The sequence below is a fragment of the Saccostrea cucullata genome, unplaced genomic scaffold (assembly GCF_032062105.1).
Source record: "Saccostrea cucullata isolate Sc308-1 unplaced genomic scaffold, CSIRO_AGI_Scuc_v1 ctg4181, whole genome shotgun sequence".
NCBI lineage: Eukaryota > Metazoa > Mollusca > Bivalvia > Ostreida > Ostreidae > Saccostrea > Saccostrea cuccullata.
In genome coordinates, this window is record NW_026932011.1 from 1 (window position 1) to 23,143 (window position 23,143).

The following is a 23,143-nucleotide window of genomic DNA, read 5'->3' on the forward strand; positions in this document are numbered from 1 at the left end:
AATGAATCGTAACATTTTGGCCAATGCTTACTGGGAAAGAAGCCCAAGCAATCAGACTTACCAATAGTAGCTAGTTTTGCGGATAGACAAGTTTGATCACTGGTGACTAGATAGCTCAGGTGGTAGAGCACTTGACAAATGGTTCATTGGGACCCTGGTTCAAATGCTAGTCCGGCTTGTAGCATTTGTCTCCCTTTCATTTGATTTATAATAGAAGAAAGTTCAATAGTTTGTGAAGCATCTATGTGGGCTCTGTTAAATGCTCCCACCAGCATGTCTTAAAATACCAAAATTAAAATATGAATATCGTTTTCATTAACAAGAGACTTTTTGTATTAACTAGACTTTAAGTTAAATATTGATTCTGTCAACTATGGCGGTTTTGAATAATGAAGGCATAAAAGTGGAAGCATGGGCATAAAAAGCACCAATCTTCTGTCCTCAGAAAAAAATCCACTAATAACATAATGAAGTGGAATACCTGATATAGGTCAATGTAAATCGTGACAGAACTCTCAAAGGCATTTTATAAAGACGTTTCCGTGAAATAGGGGACGTTTTGATCCTCCGTAATTTTTCCATCGTTTATATTTTGGAGCCTTATTTATCAACAAGTGAATAATACCAAAGACAGATAATGGTTGGTGTAATTAAACCTCTGTCTTTTTTAACTCTACAATTTCCAGTCAATTTTGAAGAATGTACGTAAATCGCTCTAAAGAATGTTTTTTGTATGGAACATGCTTCATTTAACTGCATTAAGACTTCAGGATAAAAAGACGTGTTTAGAAGATTCTTTGAACAAGTCCAAGTGCTTTATATCAACAAAGAAAGACGCACCTAGTTTTCATTGGCCAATTGAGACTTTTACCATGTATACCTTAAAATTGCTTTGAATACATCAACATTTTTTTTATCTTTAATATTTTAGTTGTTGAATGCATTTGTTAACAATATTAGATAGTAATTATGAATTTGAAACATTTAAAATTCTGACACAGCCCTTGCTTTTGAATGTATCATGTTCTCAGAATCAACACGTTATGCTAATTTTTATAATTGTACATATTTGTAATCTGGCAATTATAGGTATATAATTATATATTGAATAAGGTAGAAACAGGTTCGACTTAAATTTCTTTAACAGAACTCGATCATGGGAAAATAGATTGCAATTATTATTTTAACAAGATTTAGAATTTGTCTGATGTTTGTTTTTAACATAGATCCAGACACTATTGAATACCATACGGTATCCACCATCATGTCTAATACATGTAAAAATTAGAAGTTCTGAATCTGCTACCGCTTCTCAAACATTAAACTACCGGTACATCCCATTTAGGGTCACGCAAGAGTGACCTTTGTATTAACTAATGAAATCTACGCCTCTGAAATCTTGTCTTATGGTTTGGATGCATTTATTTTTTCAATGCCAAACCTAAATGCCCAAATTAAGGAGTTTTGTAGTAAGCAAAAATATGCATGGCAAAGGCCTTGTTATGTATGAATGTGACATGCCAGATATCTGGTATAGTTTGTGCATTTTCGTTTGAATTATTCAATTAAGAATGCCAGATTGGTGGACTCGATTTGTACCAAAATTACCTTAATTCAATGTAAGACAGCTAGTCACTACTGAGCATAAATAATGTTAAGACGTAACTAATTTTAGAATCGTATACAAAAGCTTGAATCTAATTGGCCAAAATGTTAATGTTTCAAGAGGTTGCTATGATTGTGACCCTGAATGGGAATGTTGTTAGATGTTTGAGAAGAAGCAGCAGATTCAGAACATCTTATTTTAATTAGACTGGTATCCACTTACGGGAATCTACCCTATTTTAACCCTAAGATGTTGGTCTTTGATTTTGACATTCAAATTATTTTCTTTAATATTTATTTTGGGTAAAATGAAAATCCCACAGGTGTAAATTACATATGCTAAAACTTATAAGGACAAATTCATGATGCTAATTTAAAAATATCTTTCTCTGAAATTTTTAAAGTTTATGAGGCAATTTAAAACCTTTCAGAGATGTATGGCAAATATGAAATGGAGCATTTTATGAGTTTTAATAAAACTTTTGTGATAAGATCATTTTTTTAATTATAATTTTTTAGAAAGCTGATTGTTAGAATGAAGATGAAGGGGGGTGACCTAATACTTAGTAACTCGCATGTAAATGACAGATAATGATAAATACGTCACATTTTTGAGTTCCTCCCTCATAAAAACTGTTGATCTATGTCAACACCTTAATCCCACTGCATTATGCTCCAAAATGCAAACCTTTGTCACCAAAGTACATCTGCTTCTAATTTCCCCTACTTAACTTGATCAAATGAATTTCATTAAAATATTAAACGTTTAAAATTGGAAGTAAACCTAATTTTTTTAACAGAAGATTTGCATTAGGTTGAAAAATGAGCTATGCGAGATTAACATATCATTCATAAACTCTGTGCTAAAAAGGCTCACAAAGCTTTCAACAGAATTTTTTCCTTGGTTTATTTAGGATTTTCTTTTTTGGCCCACCTGAGCTGAAAACTCAAGTGAACTTTTTAAATCACATTTTATGTAGCATTTCTCTGTAAACTTGTCATATTTTTTTACTTCTTCTCGAGAACCACTAGGTCATTTTCAACCAGACACCTTTAAATGAAGGGCCATGCATCCTTAGGTATTGTAGATTCAAGTTTGTTCAAACCCTGACCATAAGGGATGGACAATGTAACAAGTGTAGGTGACCAAATTTTACATAGGAATATAGGGGAAACAATTAGTGACTCGGGTGAGATTCATGGCCCATGGGCCTCTTGTTTTAAATGACACTAACAGCTAGAGATAAAATTACCATAAGCTAATTTGAACTTTAAGATATATTTGGATATATTAAAGCAAAAGTTGTTGCAAATTTTTGTTCTTATATGGTACTGATTTTTACTTAAAATTTGACCTGAATATTCTTTGTTTTAGGAGGGAAGAACACCTCTACACTTTGCAGCACAGAACGGCCATCTTGATATTTGTCAGCTCCTGATTCAACATGGCTGCCGACCAGATGCTCAAGACCATGTAAGTCACCTGATTGCATTGATTAATAAATGAAAAAGTGAAGGATTTTGAGGTTTGTAAGTGTGTGTGTGTTTATTGGGGGAGGAGGAAGAGAAGATCAGGGTATGTCCATCTGCTGTCCATGCAGTGTACAAGTCCATGGTTACCCAAAACTGGCTTTTTTATCCTGCAACTACCCCTTCCATTGACCTAATAAAGGTAACCTAATAAAATAAAGCTTCATTCAGTCAATGTCCTAATAAAGCCTCATGCATGTATTCCGACGTTCTAAAGGCATTGTGACGTCATGGATATTGCAATGTTTACACTATGGCGTCTTAGTTTACACTGCAGAGATGTGTCTAAATCGGGTTAGAAATAGTTCATTTTGGAGGTCAGATGTTTTAAATATCAAAATATTTTTGCAGGATATCCAACAAAAATACAGGCTGTATTTAAAAATGGTCATTGTTTAATAAAATATAAAGGGCTGATAGAAAGCTATTTGTAGCATCGTCTTTCGGGTCAAAGAAATATTTTTTTCATGAAAAGTTGGCAAGGGCAAAGTTGAAAAAGCAAGCCCAGCCTGGCATCTATCACATTTTTTTGAGTGTGTGTGTGTGTGGGGGGGGGGGGGTCTCTCTCTCTGATATCGTTTATTTACACACAAATAACTTATAAAAATAAATACATGTACTTATGAAAGGATTAAATAACACTTGAGAAAAGATTGTTTTCAGTTAATTCCATGTATTTTATATGTAATTATGTATATATGTGAAATCACTTGATCAGCAGAAGTTTTCATCAAGACCATATCACAATATCTTAATTTACATGTAACAGTTATGACATACAATCCAGTTTGAGAACTACTGCTGTATATGCAGCAATTTCAGAGGTAAAACCGGTAAATATGATTAAGTAAAAAATCTAAAAATTACATTAAACCTCGAAAAACTTTGTGTGTTTTTTTTTTAATAGGCCTATTGTCAGCATTTTAATACATGTAGTAATTTGGTATCACACACAATATAGTATAGGAAAGTTGGTTCAATATTATGTTAAGATTTCTTTTTATTCACAAACACAATAACATTTTTCCATATGACAGAGGCATACACCATGAACAGTTTTTCCGCGGAAGTGACTTTATTTATAGCGCATGCGTATTTGTTGATCAGTGATAAAGTGTTTTATGTTTCTTGATTAACTCTGCTAATGAGCCATAGCTTTTTTATGTGATTTAGAACCAAATAACGAATGATGCAAAAGTGAGTTTTCAATATCCAGTTAATTATTTTACTCCCTTTGTTATGGAAATGAAGCATCCTGAAATATTGATTTAAAGGTTCCTTACATTACGACCTTTAACAGTTCTTGATTTTCCATAAATCATAAAAATGACACAATATAAATCGGTAGGCTGCATGCCCTCTCGTTTGCTGGATAATTCTTATGATCGTTATTGCGATGAATTAAATGCTTTGCAGTCTCCTTTTGGCAGATGTAGAAATGATTCCAAATTGAGGTGTGATTTACTAGGTTTAGCTCCATAAATCTTCCATTGAATTTAAACTTTCCTTTTTTTTTCTTGGTTGACGCAGTTGCAGATTTTTACAAGTGCATTGTACAAGGCATATTAAAATTTAATACACACAACCCTGTACATTAAAAAAACACTGAATAATTTTTTTTCTCAAGAATTCAAAAAATGACTACCTATGTACATGTATACGTAAACCACAGTATTGGTAATAGGTATAAATTCAGAATTGGGACTGTCATAAAAAAACAACATTATAATAATAAAGATAAATGTCATACTGTCCAAAAGCGTGTACATGTAATTAAGATAGGCAGGTTCTATTCAGGTTAGATTTTTTTTATTGCACTTCGCAAATCTTGAAATTTTAATTATATTTATTAAAATTGCGTAATAGATTATCATACTGTCTGACTGCAAGATAATAAAATTTCTGTCAACAGCAGTTGGTTGAATTCGCTTTATTGTATGCCATAAATTATGCATGCTTTATTATGAAGATTATCATTGTTTATTAAATATGGATATTATTCCAAGCTTTTCAGCATCTTATCTCTACAGCATCACAAAGCTGTAATAAGTTGGTGAGGTATAATTAAACAGGATGTACATGTATTGAGACATTTCACAACCATTCAACTGCATTGGACAGATATGAGTAAAGAGTGTCATTTGTTTAAATTCTAGACAACAACCTTTGGATGGCAAATCCTCTTAAACCACTGAGGTTTAATATTGCCCATCTTTAAGATTGCCATTGTAAAGATCAAAGATTTTAAATATGTCTCCTTGATTGCCCACAGTACCTCTAGTTTGACCAAATCAAATGAATATTTAATTTCAAAGATTCATAAAATACAAAGATTTATATATTTTTTTTTTCAAAAATATGTGTTATTTAAATTTTTATATAATTTTTAATGTAAAATATGTTTTTACACACCATTTTAATATTTATTTGTTAAAACAGACTGAAAAACCCTGCAGGCTGTTAACATTCAATACAAACAATCATATGCTGTAAACAAATTACATTTAGCTCTGCAGCTTTTATTCTATGCGATTTTACCGGAAAACAAAATGTGTTGTTTACCTAGCACATTCAAATACATGTAGCGCTAAATTGAATTTATGCTTTCCTGTTGAAAAATAAATTTATGCCAAATATGAAACATGCCAAATATAATACATTTACAGTAATAATGCCAATTAAGGTTCATTGACTCTCTGATAAGAGAGATAACTCATATCCTTAATAGCAGACATGGATTTTATTTTCTTTAGAGTTGTTAATTTAGTGAAAAATGTAGGCTAGCTGCTTTGACTTGACTACTTGCAAAAGATATTATTTTTGTGAGATTTGGAGGGACAATGAGCCTAAATAAAGCTTAAAACTGGGGGGGGGGGGTCTGATGTGAATGCCTTTGTCAATTTATCCCCCCTTTTTTTATTATCAGAGAATTTATTTATTTTGTGCAGACAATATTTAATATATTTTATGCAAAAAAAAAAACCATGGTTAAAGTGATAATAAATAAAAACAAAAGTTATGTAAATCATTAGGTCAAGACAGATATTTAACAAAAGTAAATCATTACTGGCCTTGCATTTATCATTGAAACCTCATATAAACTCACAATAAACACTCGAGCACCTGAAGTGCTGATGATTCTATGGCGGGATATACTCATTGTAAACATGAGACCTGGAGTGATTAAATATGAGATACACATATTAGTTTACAATGTTAACAGGACTTTGGTAGAGCTCTGCCAACTCACCAGTCTATGTCAATATTTCTCTCACAAACTCCCAACAGCTGCACAATTGACACAGATATAAACTACCTGCAAAACTCCGCATGGGACTTTTTGTGTAATTGATTCAAAACAAAGCAAACAAAGGCATTCCATTGCATAACCTCATATTTTGGTTTCTAATATTTTGATTACCTGTCAAAGTTGTCTCCCTTTAAATGATTTTTATTGCCAGTTTTATCATATTGGTGAAGATGGGTTGTACACATAAGTTAGGGACTATTTGGTGCAAGAGTGATTAGTGCCTATAAGAATTATGTATATGTAATTTGTGTATTTTTTTTTAAATCATATTTGAAGTTTTTTTTTTATAATTTTGCTCACAAATGTAGTTGGATTGTAATGTTATCAAAATCTTGTAAAAATCTGTTAATTAATCTAACGATTTGATTTTTTTTTTTTAAGGTCAAGTACACTGCCCTTCACAGAGCTTCCTCTCAAGGTCACACAGAGGTCATCCAGCTCCTGATTGACCAACACTGCAACATTGACATTCAGGATGAGGTAATACAAATAAGAGGCAAAATCTACAAATGGTAGATTTTTTAAGATAAATTTGCTGAACTTAATATAAACTTGGAGTGAAAGGATTTTGAATGGATGACAATTTTTTTTAGTTCTTAAATTTTTGGGAGGTCATCTATTCTTTGTTTGAAATGATAAAAAAAAAATTGAGGCATGACAGTGAATGACCACTTTTTCAGTATTTTAAGCATTTGTCATTGTTATGTGTGTATATATCTTTTTAAAAAATATATAATTTGAATATTGTTTTGCAGAATGGGAATGCAGCAATCCATGAAGCAGCATGGCATGGCTTCAGTCGAACTCTAGATATCCTCATTAAATACGACTGTAATATTGTTATTACTAACAAGGTAATTAACTCATAGTATTACTGTATTGTGTGACTTCTTCTAATATTGATGTATGACATAAAATAACACCCAGTTACAATCAAATGAGCAAAGGAATATTAATTCCAGTGATGCGGACCGGCCTACACAATGATTGAACAACAGAGAAACACTCATTTTACCATCATATCTGATCAATTTTCCATCAAAATAATTACTTCATCTAAAAGCCAATAAAATTAATCAATGGTGATAGATTGGGAGGGATTGTATAGCCTGTTTTTATTAAGTTGCTGATTGTTGCTATGGTCAGAGTCTGTAATGTATAACATGACACCTCTATTTTAAGCCTTGGACTGTACACTATGGCTCTCTTTCAGGCTGGTTTCACTGCCCTCCATTTGTCAGCTCAGAATGGACACAACCAGAGTACCAGGATACTACTGCTGGCTGGCTGTAACCCTGACATCAAAAACAATGTAAGTGATGTAACCTTGACATTTGTACTAAGTGGGTCAAGGTCACTGTTTCACATTTTGAATGACACTTTCAAGAATGTTTTTTAAAAGGGTAAAGATTAATTGATACATTTAGAAAGGATAAATAATCCTGTAAATACATATTTTGTTTAAATGTTTAATTGAGTATATTGTAAATATTTCAATGATTGATATTTATATTTCAGTATGGAGACACAGCGCTACACACTGCCGCGAGATACGGTCATGCGGGCGTGACCAGAATCCTCATCAGTGCACGCTGCAGTCTTAACGAACAAAACAAGGTATATAGTTATTTCTTTTTCTGTAAAAAATTTATATCCTCATTTTTTAAATAATTATGATTGTTTTTGTAGTAAAATTGTAACTTTTGAGTGGAAGAAGGTCTTTATTAAAATTTGTTTATTTGGATAATGCTTGGCATGTGCAATTTTTCCTTAAATGTGCTTCTTGATATATGTATTACATATAAATTTAGCATTTCTTTGTAAAAGCCCTAATTTAGCATTTCTTTATGACATGAGATAGAGTTGAATCATGCATGCATGGGAAAATAAATAATGTGGTATTGCCATGATTCCTAAAAATATCAATTACATTAATCACCATCATAAGTAAGAACGTTATGGTCTGTTTATACCCCATTATTGTACTCTTACCGGCGGACAATGATATTTTTATTATACATGTATATACATGGCTGATGGTTTATATGTTCATGTGAATGTCAAAAAAACGCATTGAGTATTGGCTTGTTGTAGGCATTCGCCGTCTATAGATTGCATGTAGAGGACTTTTATTTCACACACAATGTAAAGGGATCCTTTCAGTCGATATTACACCCCAGTCCCATCAACCAGAATGATTTCTGTTTTGATAACACATGACACTTGTAGGAATAGAATTACTGCGACCTGCAGTATATTGTCTCCTGGGTTTTGCTGCTTTCAGTTGGGGGCGTGTCCCGCGCGCTTTGTTGTCTTTTTTTTGCATGCAGACTTTAGTGCTTTTGCGGGGTATAACTACAGTTTCTTTCAATTTTGGAAGATATTTTTTTTTATCTTAAGGTGTGCATAAATTACAGGAAAAATAAGTTTGACGTTTTTTTTTTGATGCTCAAGGTTTTTGATATTCATTGAGATTACAATGGTCATAGATTAAGTTAGTAACAGTAGATTAGAGCAGTGATAAAGCAGAAATAAGAATTGTTCTGTGAAGTGATAAATCCAAACGAAATAAAGCCCTATATTGACAGATGATGTAATACCAGCAATGAAATTAACATCACAATACTTTATATGGGGGCTGTTTACAACAGAAAAACATGTTAGGGAATAATAAATTTAATTAGAAACTTGCAATTAACTACAGATATATTTTTTAAGAAAATAGTCCTCAGATATACTAGGTTTACCTTTAAAATGACAGTTCAAGTTGCCATTAGAATTAAACAGTAATGGAATTTTCAAGTTAATGTGAAATCACTAATTTTCATTGGGGATTATTTTTTGTTGTTTTCAAGGTATTAGGGGACCTAAGAATTTATGTTAACCATAAAATGCAACTTTTTTGAACAATTCTCTAACCACAAATGAACCAATATATTTTCCCAAAAACATGAAAATTTGATCTCTCAAAAATATGTGATATTTTACATTATATTTTTATATTGAAGATATATATATATTAGTTTTATTTTACTATTAAGTATTTTATCTGACAATTATCATTTATGTTGTAGAATGGCGACACGGCACTTCACATCGCATCAGCTTTGAAGCGACGGAAAATTGCCAAACTGTTAGTGGATGCTGGAATTGATGTTAAAATTAAAAACAAGGTACAGCTGAAAATCAGTTTAAGAATGTTTTATGAGATGTTCAAAATGCTTTCCATTATATATATTTATACCAATTAAATTATCTTTTCCTGTTATTTTTTTACCAATTATTAACTTTTTACTGATAAAGGTTTCTTATCTTTTGTTACATAAAACTCTACAAATCCCAATTGCTGATAAAATGATTCAAGCAAAGATTTTAATATGTATTTGATATATAATTTGAATATTATGTGCTGATTGCAGCAAGAGGAAACAGCCAAGGATGTGGCTGAGAGGAAACAACACCCAGAAATTATCCTGATTATCTCCTCATTCTCAAGGGTAGGTATCTCTTCACTTGGATATTAAATTATCAAATTATCTCTACTTCTCAAGGGTAGGTATCTCTCTGCTAGGATATTGAATTATCCTGATATTTTCCCCCTTTTTAAGGTTAGATAACTCTACACAAGGATATTGAATTATCCTGTAGTGATTATCTCCTCTTTCTCAAGGGTAGGTAACTCTTTACTTGGATATTAAATTATCCTGTTTATCTCCCTCCTCTCAAGGGTAGATAACTCTTCACTAGGATATTGAACTATCCTGATTATCTCCTCTTTCTCTAGGGTACTGAGTTTTTTAAGGACTTTCTCTAAACTGCTTTTATATGTTCATTTTAATGGAATGTATACCAGAATTTTGAGAATATAATATGCATGGGTATGTTTTGACATAAATAAAGTGATGAGTAAAATTTAGGCTTTCAACTTAAAAAAAAAACACATTTGCAGTAAAATATTTCAAAATATTTTTTGTGTTAGGTAAAAAAAAAAGTAACTGCAGAATTCCAGACAATTCATGGGGATTCTTAACATACAAAAATATGTCCATTTTGTCTGCCTTAATTCAGCAAAAAGTAAATCAGAATACAGGTCATAAAATGTCTGTCATTTAGCTTAGAAGAATTGTCTCTGTGATAGGTTTACAGGCTGTATGTGATTTATTTCTGTGGTCTGTAAACATTATTGTCCATTATTAGCTACAAATAAATACTGACCTCTAAATCACCAGACATTGGCCCCTCACAATACCACGAAAATGGAAGGGGGCTGTACTACAAAAATAAAATGTATAACTGTGGTTATGAACTTTACTATTTAAGACTCTATGTAACTAGGGATGGGTATCGCCAAAAATTTCGTATCGCGATATATCACGATTTTTTTCCCACAATATCACGATAATATCATGATATTTTTAAAAGCAGTTTTTACAATGATTTTATATGAAAAGTTATTATTTTTCTAATAAATATGCTAGAAAAACGAAATTTTACTTTCTTGAAATTTTTATGTATATAAAATCAATTATGATTGTCGGTATGATGCCGTTCTTTTCACTTTTTACAACATATTTTATACTTTCTGTAATTGTAATTTGAATGATTGAACAAATAAATGAATAATTTCTGGACTTTATAATGTGTACCTAAAGACTGGTATTTAAGTCTCCGTATCACGATTTACCGGTATACCGATAAAATCACACATCCCTATATGTAACTATAAAAGTCAAACAAAGATTTGGCCTAAACCAATTATTTGGCTTAATGTGAGAAAAGAAAATATATTTTGCATGTCAAATTCCTGTAAACTTATTTTGGGGTAGGAAAAAAAGGGGGGGGGGGGGGGATTTGTGTTTTTGCAAAGTTTGGTGGAAGAATCTTCCTCTTATCATTTTCATATATATATAAAACTTGTATGGGAAAAAACTTATTTTGTAAATTTAAGCATACTGAAAGATTGGTAAAAATATGATGCTTTCAGATGCCTGAGTTTATTTTTTACATTCTTATTTTTTTATAACTTTAACTTTATTACTGGTAGATTTAAATTTCACGGCATTTTAATTGACAAGGAGTTAAAAATTTGACTAATGAAACTAAATACCCAAGTTTTTAATGCCCTTTAATCTATATCAAATTTAAAGTGAAAGATCATGCTCTTGCATATTTGAATTACTCACAATAAATTAGAAGAATTTATGTCTAAAATATGGTTATAAATTAACAATAATCCCTTTGGACACCTTTTTTATGTTTCCTAAATACAGAAGTTTGTGTAACACCAAGTTTTTATTGCGCAGTAATCCTGGGTCCTTGTTACATTTTTTAAAATAAAAAAAAAGCATCTAGTTCTTTCGTTTTAGAAACTTTAATTCATTGAAAAAAGAACTTTCATTTTAACATTTATATCCAAGGCATGTTCGACTTCAAACTCTGTAATATACACAGCTACAAAATTGCCACAAAAAGGATATGATCTTCAATTTTTAGTTTTCTATAAAAATAAAAGTTCCCAGTAAATAAAGTTCAAATTGAATGAAGATTTTTGGGGCGATCAATATCTAAGAAAAAATAATACAAATTTGAGAATGGAGGTCAATGTGCACTTAAAATTAAGTCAGCTGATTGTGAATGAAATGAAAATGAAGCCGCAGGTGAACTTTTTGTAATTAGTAACTTTACCTGAGAAATTTTAATCTCTCCCATCAAAACCCAGCATAGTATTTAATTACGTGAAATACGAACCCAAGTGACACGTTACATAATACCTCAAGGCTAGATTCATAGTAGTATGGGATTTTACATTAAAAATACATCAAATTAAAATATAATTTCTCTAAATTAACCCCTATGTGTGAAATATATGATATGTCATTTCTGCATTAATTCATTAAGAGTGAGATTTTCAAAAGAATATCCAATTTTTTAATATTTTTAAACAAATAATTTTTTTAAACCTAAATATCCAGCTTTTTTATATGAAAAAAAGTCCATTAAATTTGCAAAGATCATGAAATAATGCATTATATGAAATAGTATATTAATTATGAGATTACATACATTTACTTCTTAGAATGTCAATTTAATTTAAAATTTGGATAGTCAACAGTTTTCCTTTTTAAATTAAAGTAAGTTCAGTTATAAGTACTAAAAATTTTGAATCATTTGCATTGAACACCAAAATTTGTTCAAGTATAATGTGTAGTGTTTATCTGATAGGTCTAACTTTATACATATAAGGTTCTTCACTTGACTTCTTTGAAGTTAGGAAATGGTCTCTTGTAGTAGCATCCAGGCTGTTGCTCAGACACAGTGATAACCATTATAATTTAATGTGCCCCTCTCCTGTCTGTCACTGGGCTGTTTACACTTGTCATTATCACCCACAGGGGGCTCTAAGGTCGTGTTCCTTCAATCAGGGCCTGTTACATCACCCCTCACACTTTGATCTACAAAGGTTTGTAAAAATGTCGGCTCATGTCCCCAAGTCATGCTGATTGACATTCTCCAATCTACTGCCACCTCACAAAGGAGAGAGAGAGGGACAGTGTTAAAGCCGGGGAGAGTGTGGTCCATCATTACTTCACAGTCTTACATTGTGATTACGATAGTGTTCAGACTGGGGGTAGTTAATTATAGCCCTGACCTAAGCCTGTGGATGGTAGACAGTGGGGACTTTTTGTGGACGTGTGGTGATCAGTGATAATTATATTGTGTCTTATGATAGGTGATTGAGAGTGCACACCTCCTATCCTGTCATTACTGTGTTCGCTCTCCGACAATCGTCCTATTATAACTTTTATATTATCTTAGAACCAAGTGTCTCTGGCAGTTCAGTCCTAAGGGTTTGTTGTGAGCAGATGTGGATAAACTAAAAGTGAACCTTTGTGAATCTTGTATGATATATCAAGGAATGTTCAAATGTTGAATGATAAAAGTCTCATAGTTTAAAGGATATTAGAAAACAAAAGGACTTTTAATGGTCAAGGGATTGAAGAAAGTCTTATTGCATCATCTGTGTTCAGATATAGAGGACAGTATGTTAATTTGTCTTGTTCATGACTCGGCCATTATGGAATCCCAAATGAAACTCAGTATCCCAAATCATGATCTCATGCAAATTTTGCCGACAGAGAGGCTGCAACTTGTTCATGACGATAGTGTTCATGTGATCCCTAACGACAGTTACCATGAATACCAGAACATTCTGGACTTTTCTTTAAACAGCAGTGTTTTCTCAGTAAGATCATAGATCGAAGGTTTATTTTATATGGTGATATTTAATTTTAATGAAGTTTATTTAATGAAGCAGAGGTTTACAAAATACATGTACTAGAAAATAAATCTGCCTTTTCATTTTTTTAAGTCCCAAAGTTTATTTTTTGACAATATGAATTAGAATAGAACAATGTATTTAGTCCTATGATTGTTTGATAGTTTTTGCAGATATTGCTTGCCATTGCCTGTAGATGACGACAGGTTTGACATGTTAATTTTTGTTCTCGTTACAGCCTAAGACCCCCGCTAAGACGGTGAACTTTAAGGAGTACCCTATAGATCTGGAGGGACCAGTAGTTGTCCCTGAGGAAGAAGTCCCCCCTAAACCGGTCAAACAAGAGAAAAAATTCTTTGACTTTTTCAAAAAGAAGAAAAAGGTTTGTAAAATGCATCTCATCCTATTTTTGATCAGTGTTATTATTTTGTAAAGAAAAAATTATGAATGTATATTTGCATAGGCCACATAAACTAAGTCAGTTTTCTTTTTTCATTTTTTGAGATCAGTTGGTTACATTCCAGTGTAGTTTTTTCTTGAATAAATATTATTATAGAACTGCTTCAGTGTTTTATTTTTATCTTCCTATAATATTGTAGGACAAGGAGAAAGATAAAACAGACTCCCCGTCGACCCCTAACACGGGGAAAACAGACCCCTCTGTCCAGGGCTTCTTCAGCCAGTACGTCCCTAAACCAGGAGTCCAGTATTACAGGGATCTAGCGGGGAACATCAAACAGGTAACGTAGTCTTCTGTGTCATACAGGCCTTGTCTCATAGTTCTACACAGGCATTTAATGCAGATCTTGTTTAATAGTATATACAGGCATTTAGTATTCTGCATGTATAGGCATGAAGAGTCTCGTATACTTTAGCAGTTACATAAAGCTTATATGCTTGAATCAGTGCAATTATACACCATTCTTTTAAAATAGATTTATAGTATTGGACTTCTTTGTGATGTCCATCTGGAATTATTACAAGTACATACGAGGGCTGTTCAATAAATAATGTCCTCGGTGCTCAGAAAGGTGCAAATGACGCTTTTCAATGATTTAGTCTTCATGATTTTACTTATTAATCTCTCTTAATTCAAACACCTGTGCATAACATTTTTTATCCAATTTCTGATTGTTTTTAGCTCTACTGGTCAGAGACCAGAAGAGCTTATGCGATAGTAATGCGTCCGTCGTCCGTCCGTCTGTCTGTCTAGCTGTCCGTCTGTCTGTCTGTAAACAATTTTTCAAAATGCTACTCCTCCTACAGTTTTGATCTGATTTCAATATAACTTGGCACACAAGTAGACTACACTAAGATACACAATTCTGTGTATCGGTTTTTGATTTCGTTGAACGGTGTTGCCGTGGTTACTAAAAATAGAAATTTCTGTGAAATTCTTTCAAAATGCTACTCCTCCTACAGTTTTGGTCTGATTTCAATATAACTTGGCACACAAGTAGACTACACTAAGATACATAATTCTGTTTATCGGTTTTTGATTTCAATGAACGGTGTTGCCGTGGTTACTAAAAATAGAAATTTCTGTGAAATTCTTTCAAAATGCTACTCCTCCTACAGTTTTAGTCTGATTTCAATATAACTTGGCACAAAAGCAGACTACACTAAGATACATAATTCTTTGTATCGGTTTTTGATTTCGATGAACGGTGTTGCCGTGGTTACTAAAAACAGAAATTTCTGTGAAATTCTTTCAAAATGCTACTCCTACTACAGTTTTAGTCTGATTTCAATATAACTTGGCACAAAAGCAGACTACACTAAGATACATAATTCTGTGTATCGGTTTTTGATTTCGATGAACGGTGTTGCCATGGTTACTAAAAATAGAAATTTCTGTGAAATTCTTTCAAAATGCTATTCCTCCTACAGTTTTAGTCTGATTTCAATATAACTTGGCACACAAGTAGACTAAACTAAGATACACAATTCTGTATATCGGTTTTTGATTTCGTTGAACGGTGTTGCCGTGGTTACTAAAAATAGAAATTTCTGTGAAATTCTTTCAAAATGCTACTCCTCCTACAGTTTTAGTCTGATTTCAATATAACTTGGCACAAAAGTAGACTACACTAAGATACATAATTCTGTGTATCGGTTTTTGATTTCGATGAACGATGTTGCCGTGGTTACTAAAAATAGAAATTTCTGTGAAATTCTTTCAGAATGCTACTCCTCCTACAGTTTTAAAGTCTGATTTCAGTATAACTTGGCACACAAGTAGACTACACTAAGAAACACAATTCTGTGTATCGGTTTTTGATTTCGTTGAACGGTGTTGCCGTGGTTACTAAAAATAGAAATTTCTGTGAAATTCTTTCAAAATGCTACTCCTCCTACAGTTTTAGTCTGATTTCAATATAACTTGGCACACAAGTAGACTACACTAAGATACACAATTCTGTGTATCGGTTTTTGATTTCGATGAACGGTGTTTGCCGTGGTTACTAAAAATAGAAATTTCTGTGAAATTCTTTCAAAATGCTACTCCAAATACTATTTTAGTTTGATTATAATATAAATGTGGCATGCAAGTAGACTGCACTAAGAACATAAAGAGACTTAATCAAGGATCATTATTCTATTTATTGCTGTTGAAAAGTTTCAATTTCCAACTGCTTAAGTACTTTTCTCTTCCTTTGCTATAAGTACAAACCAGCAGAGCTTCAGTCTCGACAGAGACTTCTGGTTAGAACTCATTTTTGGGTATGAACCTTAGTATACTGGTAAATGGCAGATTCAATGATTTCCTGGACTTGTTTTTTCCTTCTGAAGCTGTTTTTTTCAAGTTTGGAAATAGAAACAAGTCAGAAGGTCAAATATCTGGCAAATATTGTTTATGTGAAAAAACAATAACTTTCTGTTTATCCTGAAAACCCCTTTACTCTTCAGGGCATGCGGTTTGGACGCTGACATGAAGAAATTCAGTGTAGTGGATTCCTGATTCTGGGTCCTTCCTTTAATAAACCTTTCGATTTTTTTGCCAAAAAATTGCTTTCTAGACTCCTCCAGATATTGAACTGTCTCCCCGAATACGAATTTGAACACCAATACCACTAATATTTAAGAAAATTGCATATAAATATGTCTTTGTGTTCTTGCATAACTTTGCTTTTGTCAGACCTTCGCCGTTTTTAGCTCTACTGGTCAGAGACCAGAAGAGCTTATGCGATAGTAATGCGTCCGTCGTCCGTCCGTCTGTCTGTCTGTCCGTCTGTCTGTCTGTCTGTCTGTAAACAATTTTTCAAAATGCTACTCCTCCTACAGTTTTGGTCCGATTTCAATATAACTTGGCACACAATCATTACTAAGATACATAATTTTGTGCATCGGTTTTTGATTTCGATGAACGGTGTTGCCGTGGTTACTAAAAATAGAAATTTCTGTGAAATTCTTTCAAAATGCTACTCCTCCTACAGTTTTGGTCTGATTTCAATATAACTTGGCACAAAAGTAGACTACACTAAGATACATAATTCTGTGCATCGGTTTTTGATTTCAATGAACGGTGTTGCCGTGGTTACTAAAAATAGAAATTTCTTTGAAATTCTTCAAAATGCTACTCCTCCTACAGTTTTGGTCCAATTTCATTATAACTTGGCACACAAGTAGACTACACTAAGATACATAATTCTGTGAATCGGTTTTTGATTTCAATGAACGGTGTTGCCTTGGTTACTAAAAATAAAAATTTCTTTGAAATTCTTTCAAAATGCTACTCCTCCTACAGATTCTTCCGATTTCAGTATAACTTGGCACACAAGTAGACTACACTAAGATACATAATTCTGTGCATCGGTTTTTGATTTCAATGAACGGTGTTGCCATGGTTACTAAAAATAGAAATTTCTGTGAAATTCTTTCAAAATGCTACTCCTCCTACAGTTTTGGTCTGATTTCAGTATAACTTGGCACACAAGTAGACTATACTAAGATACATAATTCTGTGCATTGGTTTTTATTTTGATGAGTGGCAAGGATCATTTTTCTATTTATTGCTGATTTAAAGTCTCAAGTCCCAACTGCTACTTTTCTCTTCCTTTGTTTTAAGTATAAACCAGTAGAGCTACAGTCTCAACAGAGACTTCTGGTTATCAAGTACATTTAATGGTGAATTTTGTTTTGATGATTTTAAGCAATAGATTCATGTTCCAATATCTGTTTGAATATAAAACAAATGTGGATAACTACAATTACTGATATTTTAAAGTAACTGTTAAGACTTTTGAACACGCCGTCGTTTTCACTCATTTTTCAAAATATAGGGTGACCTTTGAGTCCCAAGCTTTTTTACTGTCAAACTTTTCTTAAAAACAGTGTAAATTACTCCCGATATAATGTCTATCAAATTTGCTATGTGTCTTATCATAAATCATCAAATATTATTTGTTGAAATTTGGCAATCAGTACATAAGTTGTTATAATTTTTGTTGGCAAGGAGGGTACCCATTTTTGATGCCCATTATTTAATTTTTTATCATTGAAATCCACCTGCTAATTTGTCTATAGAACAGGCATCGGTTGCTGTAAATGACACATATTTCAGTGAATATTTCTTTGGGATTTTAACAAGTTTTACAGCAGCTTTAATGTAGCCTTTATTTTCACTCTAGTTTACTGATTCTTTACCATTCATTTATAATGCAGTGTCTCGAAAAGCCCTTGTTTCCCAGCTTCTCACGATGAAACTATGTGATGAAAAGTGGTCACATAAACTGTTATAAGTTCATTAAAGTTTCAGTAATGAGAGAAAGTCAAGTTTAATGTCATATGATATCTGTATTGTATGTTATACAGTTCAGGACAGTATTTATTGAACAGCCCTCATATATTTGTACTAGGGGAAGGGGAAAATAGTATTATTTAAAAGAAACACTTTTTGTTGTCTGTCTAATGAAATTGTCAGTATTACGTAATTATTGTTAAACCTCCGTTACTTGGAAATTTTATGAAAGTAAATGTAAGAATATGAATTTTATAAATGTAGTAAATTTTCAAACAATCAACAGTCCTCTTTGTTAATGTAATTTTGCTGAATCTGCATTTTTTCGTTGGCAGGGATTCTTGCTATTTTATATCCAGTGTTCATTATATTAACTTGCAAGCCATTAATTTATTTTTTACTTCCAGGGACCTATTGGATACACCCCAATCTGTCAGTGCATGCCAACCTTAAAGAAACTGGAACATCAGGTTCATACAAATCATGAACACATTTACGACCACATTGAGGCCTCCCATCGTGCCCTCAATAACCGCCTGAATCAGATCGACCAGAGAACGACGCAGCAGGTGAGAGAAGTAGACCAGAGGACCAGTCAACGACTCGCGGAGGAGGAGGTACTGTGTCAGGAGAGGCTGCGGCGAGGATTCGAGGAGGAGAGGGCCTTCATCCAGCACAGCCAGGGAAACCTCAGAGTGGACATCCATGAATGGCTGGAGGATAAGCTAGGATCTTATGGACATTGTCTGGAACATCATCACGACGACACGGCACTGCCAAGCAATAATATCTTCTCCGAAATTCATCAGACAGAAAATGGACGTTTATTTCGTTCGAGGTCGGACGAGACTTTGTCACAGTCTGACAATCACAGTGGGAAAGGGTTTCGCAAGAAGGCATTTTACGAATCTCGACAGCAAGCAATGCAGCAAATTCGTGCTTGGCAAATGCCATCTTACAGTAGGACTAATGCATATCGTGTCAGAGGATCTAGTCATAATGTGCCAGAGACAAGGACTGTTACTTTCAGTGATCAAGATCAAGTGAGGACTAATGCTGAAGTTCATATTTCAAATCCACCAAGGGAATTAACTCATGTGTCAAACAATCTCAAGGATTCACCTATTCCTAATGGTCATCAACTGTCTCAGAATTCTGTGCCAACAAGACAAAGTGAGGGAAGACCTCCTTCCAGGAACTATTCCCCCCACCCACTTCCCCGTGGAACTTCCCCCAGTGTTCAAAACAGAGGAGATCCTGTGTATGGAAGTTTTCGAGATTTCCCCCATACATCAGGAACACCTAAAAGTTCACAAAATCCCAAATATGAACAGATTCCTCCTCACAGTTCTAGGCCTACTCACATGAACAGTCCTTATCACATGCAGGGGGCTGTTCATCCACAGACTGTACCAGATTACAGAAGTCCTCATCAATACTCAGGTCAGGGGGCGGTCCCAAAACGTATCCCCCAGTCTCAGACGTGGCATCACGAACAGTATCGTAACATGCAAAATCACGAAACAAATCCTAAAACTCAGGGTGTCCCAGTAAACCAGGAACAGGTGAATAAATCACTACCTCGGAGTCAAACAGACAATTCTGGTGCTGTTCTAAGATCCTCACAAGCTGAGGTTTTCAGACGTGGAGAAGCACCAAGACAGAGTGTTCCAGAAAGGGGAGTAACCTCAAATGGATTTGTGAGAAACATCGAATCTCGGCAGAGTTTCCCAGAAAGGGGGCCCTCAAATACAAACTCCGGAGGCAATCTAAACTCTAGCGTGTCCTCCGTCGGAGCTGGTCAGGGCCCCCAGGATTCCTCCCGACCCAGCTCCGGCCGTTCCGACCGTCCCTTTATCCCCCCAAAACCGACATTCACAACATTCGGTTACGATAACACCAAACCTAGTGACAAACCACACCCTTCCACTTCTGTGCCAAATTCCACTTCAGACAATGTCCTCCAAGCGTCCACACCAAGACCTAGTTCAAACACTGAGCTTGAGAGTCCTTATGCTCAATTACCTAATAGATCTCGAACACCACATGATGAACTAGATAATAAACAGACCTACAGCTACTTCGCTGCAGTAAAAACTGAATATCCAAAACCAAATGAGATTAACAAGTCCAATCCAGGAAATGAGACACCAAGAGATGACTTGTATGTGTCAATGTCCGAGAAGCCTATTGTTAGACAAAGGGCAAGGTCATCTGAAGGTCTCTTGGACAGTGATATCACATCAGCTCATGACCTGAAAAAATTCCATCCACCCTCGACCTCTTTTGCAAGTAACCCTCACATTAGTGATAAGTCCCAAATACCCTCGCAGAGACCACAGCCTCAACCTAGACCTAGCTCTAGACCAAATATTAATCCATCTATGAATCAGTACTCAAGTGAAGCTAGAAATTCCCCTCTCCTGAAATATGGAAACCAACCAGTTCCAAACAGAGGTGCACAGACAGAGAGTGGGTATATGACAATGAAAGGTCCATACGAGGGACGACGAAGTGCTATTGACTTTGATAAGAAAGGTGGACCATACAGAACCCATGGGAACATCAGAGAAAATCCTTACGCCTCTGTGAGGGATGTCTCTTCCTATCGCTATGGTAATGGCTCACCAATGGGAAAACCTCACAGCACGTACCTTGTGAACCCAGTCTCCCAGGGTCAGTACTCGCTCAGTAAGTCTGAGTCTAATCTACTGGACAAAGGAGACCACAGCGATGATGAGGGTGGATTCACAACTCCTCGTAGAACCATGCTGAATGCCTCTCCAGCTATCCTACGTAGTGCTAACAGTCCAAAGGCTGTGTCTAACTACCCAAACGCCTACAATAAAGAGGATTCTAGTAGTAACCCAGACTCAGGGTACAGTAGTAAAATCCTCGGCTCCAGGGCTAATAATGGAAATGTCCCCAGTAACAGTGGGACTCCTTCCTCATCATTCAGTACTGACCATGACCACAGTTTGTCTGCATCTAGTAACAACCACTCCCCCCACCCAGCTGCCACGCATGATGACTACGAACAGATTCAAGACATAGCACAGGCTGTTAACCATGGACAAAACCTACAGGCTCATGTGGAGGGGTGGTATCAAAAGAAGCTGAAGGAGGCAGCTGTGAGATTACAAGAGGGACCGTATAATGAAGGGCCCAGGGACAAAAATTACAACCCTCCAGGATATAGTCCCCACAACATGAATCATCAGTACCAGCAGCATAACCCACAATACCACAGCTATCAGGCTAACCAGACTTATAATAACTTTCGACATCTTCCCAGTTATATAAGAGGAAGTGATGTGTGAGGTTATGACCTTTGACCTTCCATATGATTACATTTAACCTTGTTTATACCATTGATTGTTCTGAAATATGGCAGCAAATGTTATAAATACAATTGCATAATTTATAATGGCATTCTTGTAGATAATTATTTTGTATATATTTTATTACCAGCATTCCAAACTATATGTATTGTTGGTGCTTATTTATGTGGAAAAAAATTCTTTTTGTATTTTAATTGTGTTCATAAAATTTGTACAGAAAACATGTAAATATATTATAGGATGCAGACATTGTTTGCTTCTGTGAATGGTTGACTTCCAATTTAAATCAAGTGCTGGTTACACTTTATCAGAATGTGTGTACATGTATTGTCTTTAATATACAAATTATTTTAATGTAATATTAATTGATATAAGAAATTTTAATCAGACCTATCATAATAGTGAAACATAAATTTTATTGAAAAGTGAAAGGATGGATAAAGTTTATGTGCAAGATTTTAATTATTAAACTTTTCTTTTTTCATTTTAAATTAACATTTAAGTCCTGCTATATTTACTTGAGAAATGCACAATTTCTTTTTTTAACCTGATGTTTTTACAATCCATTTTTAAACTGTGATGTCTGTTAACATAATTTTATTATATGCTGGACATTCCAATCTCATGAAAAAATCCTCTTCAAAGTGGAATAAAAATTGTTATACTTTATTGGGTGTTTATTTTGCCTTTTTCTAACTGCATCATTGACAAGGTTAAGGTGAGGCAATGGTTGTTTGTTTCACTTCCAACTAGCTTGATTATCTCATGCACTATACCGGTGTTTGGACCATTGATGATGCTTTTTTTATCATGCAAGGAAAAGAGGTAAATGCTGTTGACAAAATTTGGCTTCTGCACTCTGAAGCCAAAACAATGAATGCTACCAAGGGGAATTACCAACATTCAGAAATATAAATCACATTACCAGTACTTGTTTACATAATATGTTGAACAAAGATGCTCTTAATGCAAAACAATTGATTTGGAGGTCAAAGTTATATTGCAAATCAAGGTCACAAAATTTTGACACAGTTGAATAACTCCCATGAATATGTACATGTATCTGTTTGAGGTTTGATTTATACTCTGTATCTTGAACAGTTATTTTGAAAATGCACTTAATGCCAGTGCAATGGAGGGACAGATGGATGGAAGACATTATATACCAAATTCACACTCTGTAGTTCATTTTTCCAAACTCATGTGTCAAGTAATTATAATTTTATAAAATGCAAACTTGACTGCCATAGGATACTTGCATTATATTTGATAATCTGCCGTTTGCAATCATGGTTTCCTACATACACACCCCTACTAATGTTATTGTGATTTAAATTCAA

The 23,143-nt window shown here is 34.0% G+C and overlaps 1 protein-coding gene across 1 annotated transcript; it reads left to right on the forward strand.

Annotated features, from left to right (window-relative positions):
• The first annotated feature begins 2,725 nt into the window (after window positions 1-2,725).
• Window positions 2,726-22,313, forward strand: LOC134234256 (uncharacterized). Its single transcript, XM_062716307.1, has 11 exons — window positions 2,726-2,743; window positions 2,981-3,079; window positions 6,827-6,925; window positions 7,201-7,299; window positions 7,659-7,757; window positions 7,964-8,062; window positions 9,520-9,618; window positions 9,865-9,942; window positions 13,960-14,103; window positions 14,321-14,461; window positions 18,870-22,313. Exons 1-11 carry the CDS (start codon window positions 2,726-2,728, stop codon window positions 21,780-21,782), a joined length of 3,888 nt encoding a protein of 1,295 aa, XP_062572291.1. The 3' UTR covers window positions 21,783-22,313.
• Window positions 22,314-23,143: the final 830 nt, after the last annotated feature.

What these genes read in the sequence shown, in the direction of transcription:
- LOC134234256 (XM_062716307.1), top strand. An exon ending in ACATTGACATTCAGGATGAG is followed by an intron (nt 6,926 to 7,200) that starts GTAATACAAATA and finishes ATTGTTTTGCAG; the next exon opens with AATGGGAATGCAGCAATCCA. An exon ending in ATGTTAAAATTAAAAACAAG is followed by an intron (nt 9,619 to 9,864) that starts GTACAGCTGAAA and finishes TGCTGATTGCAG; the next exon opens with CAAGAGGAAACAGCCAAGGA.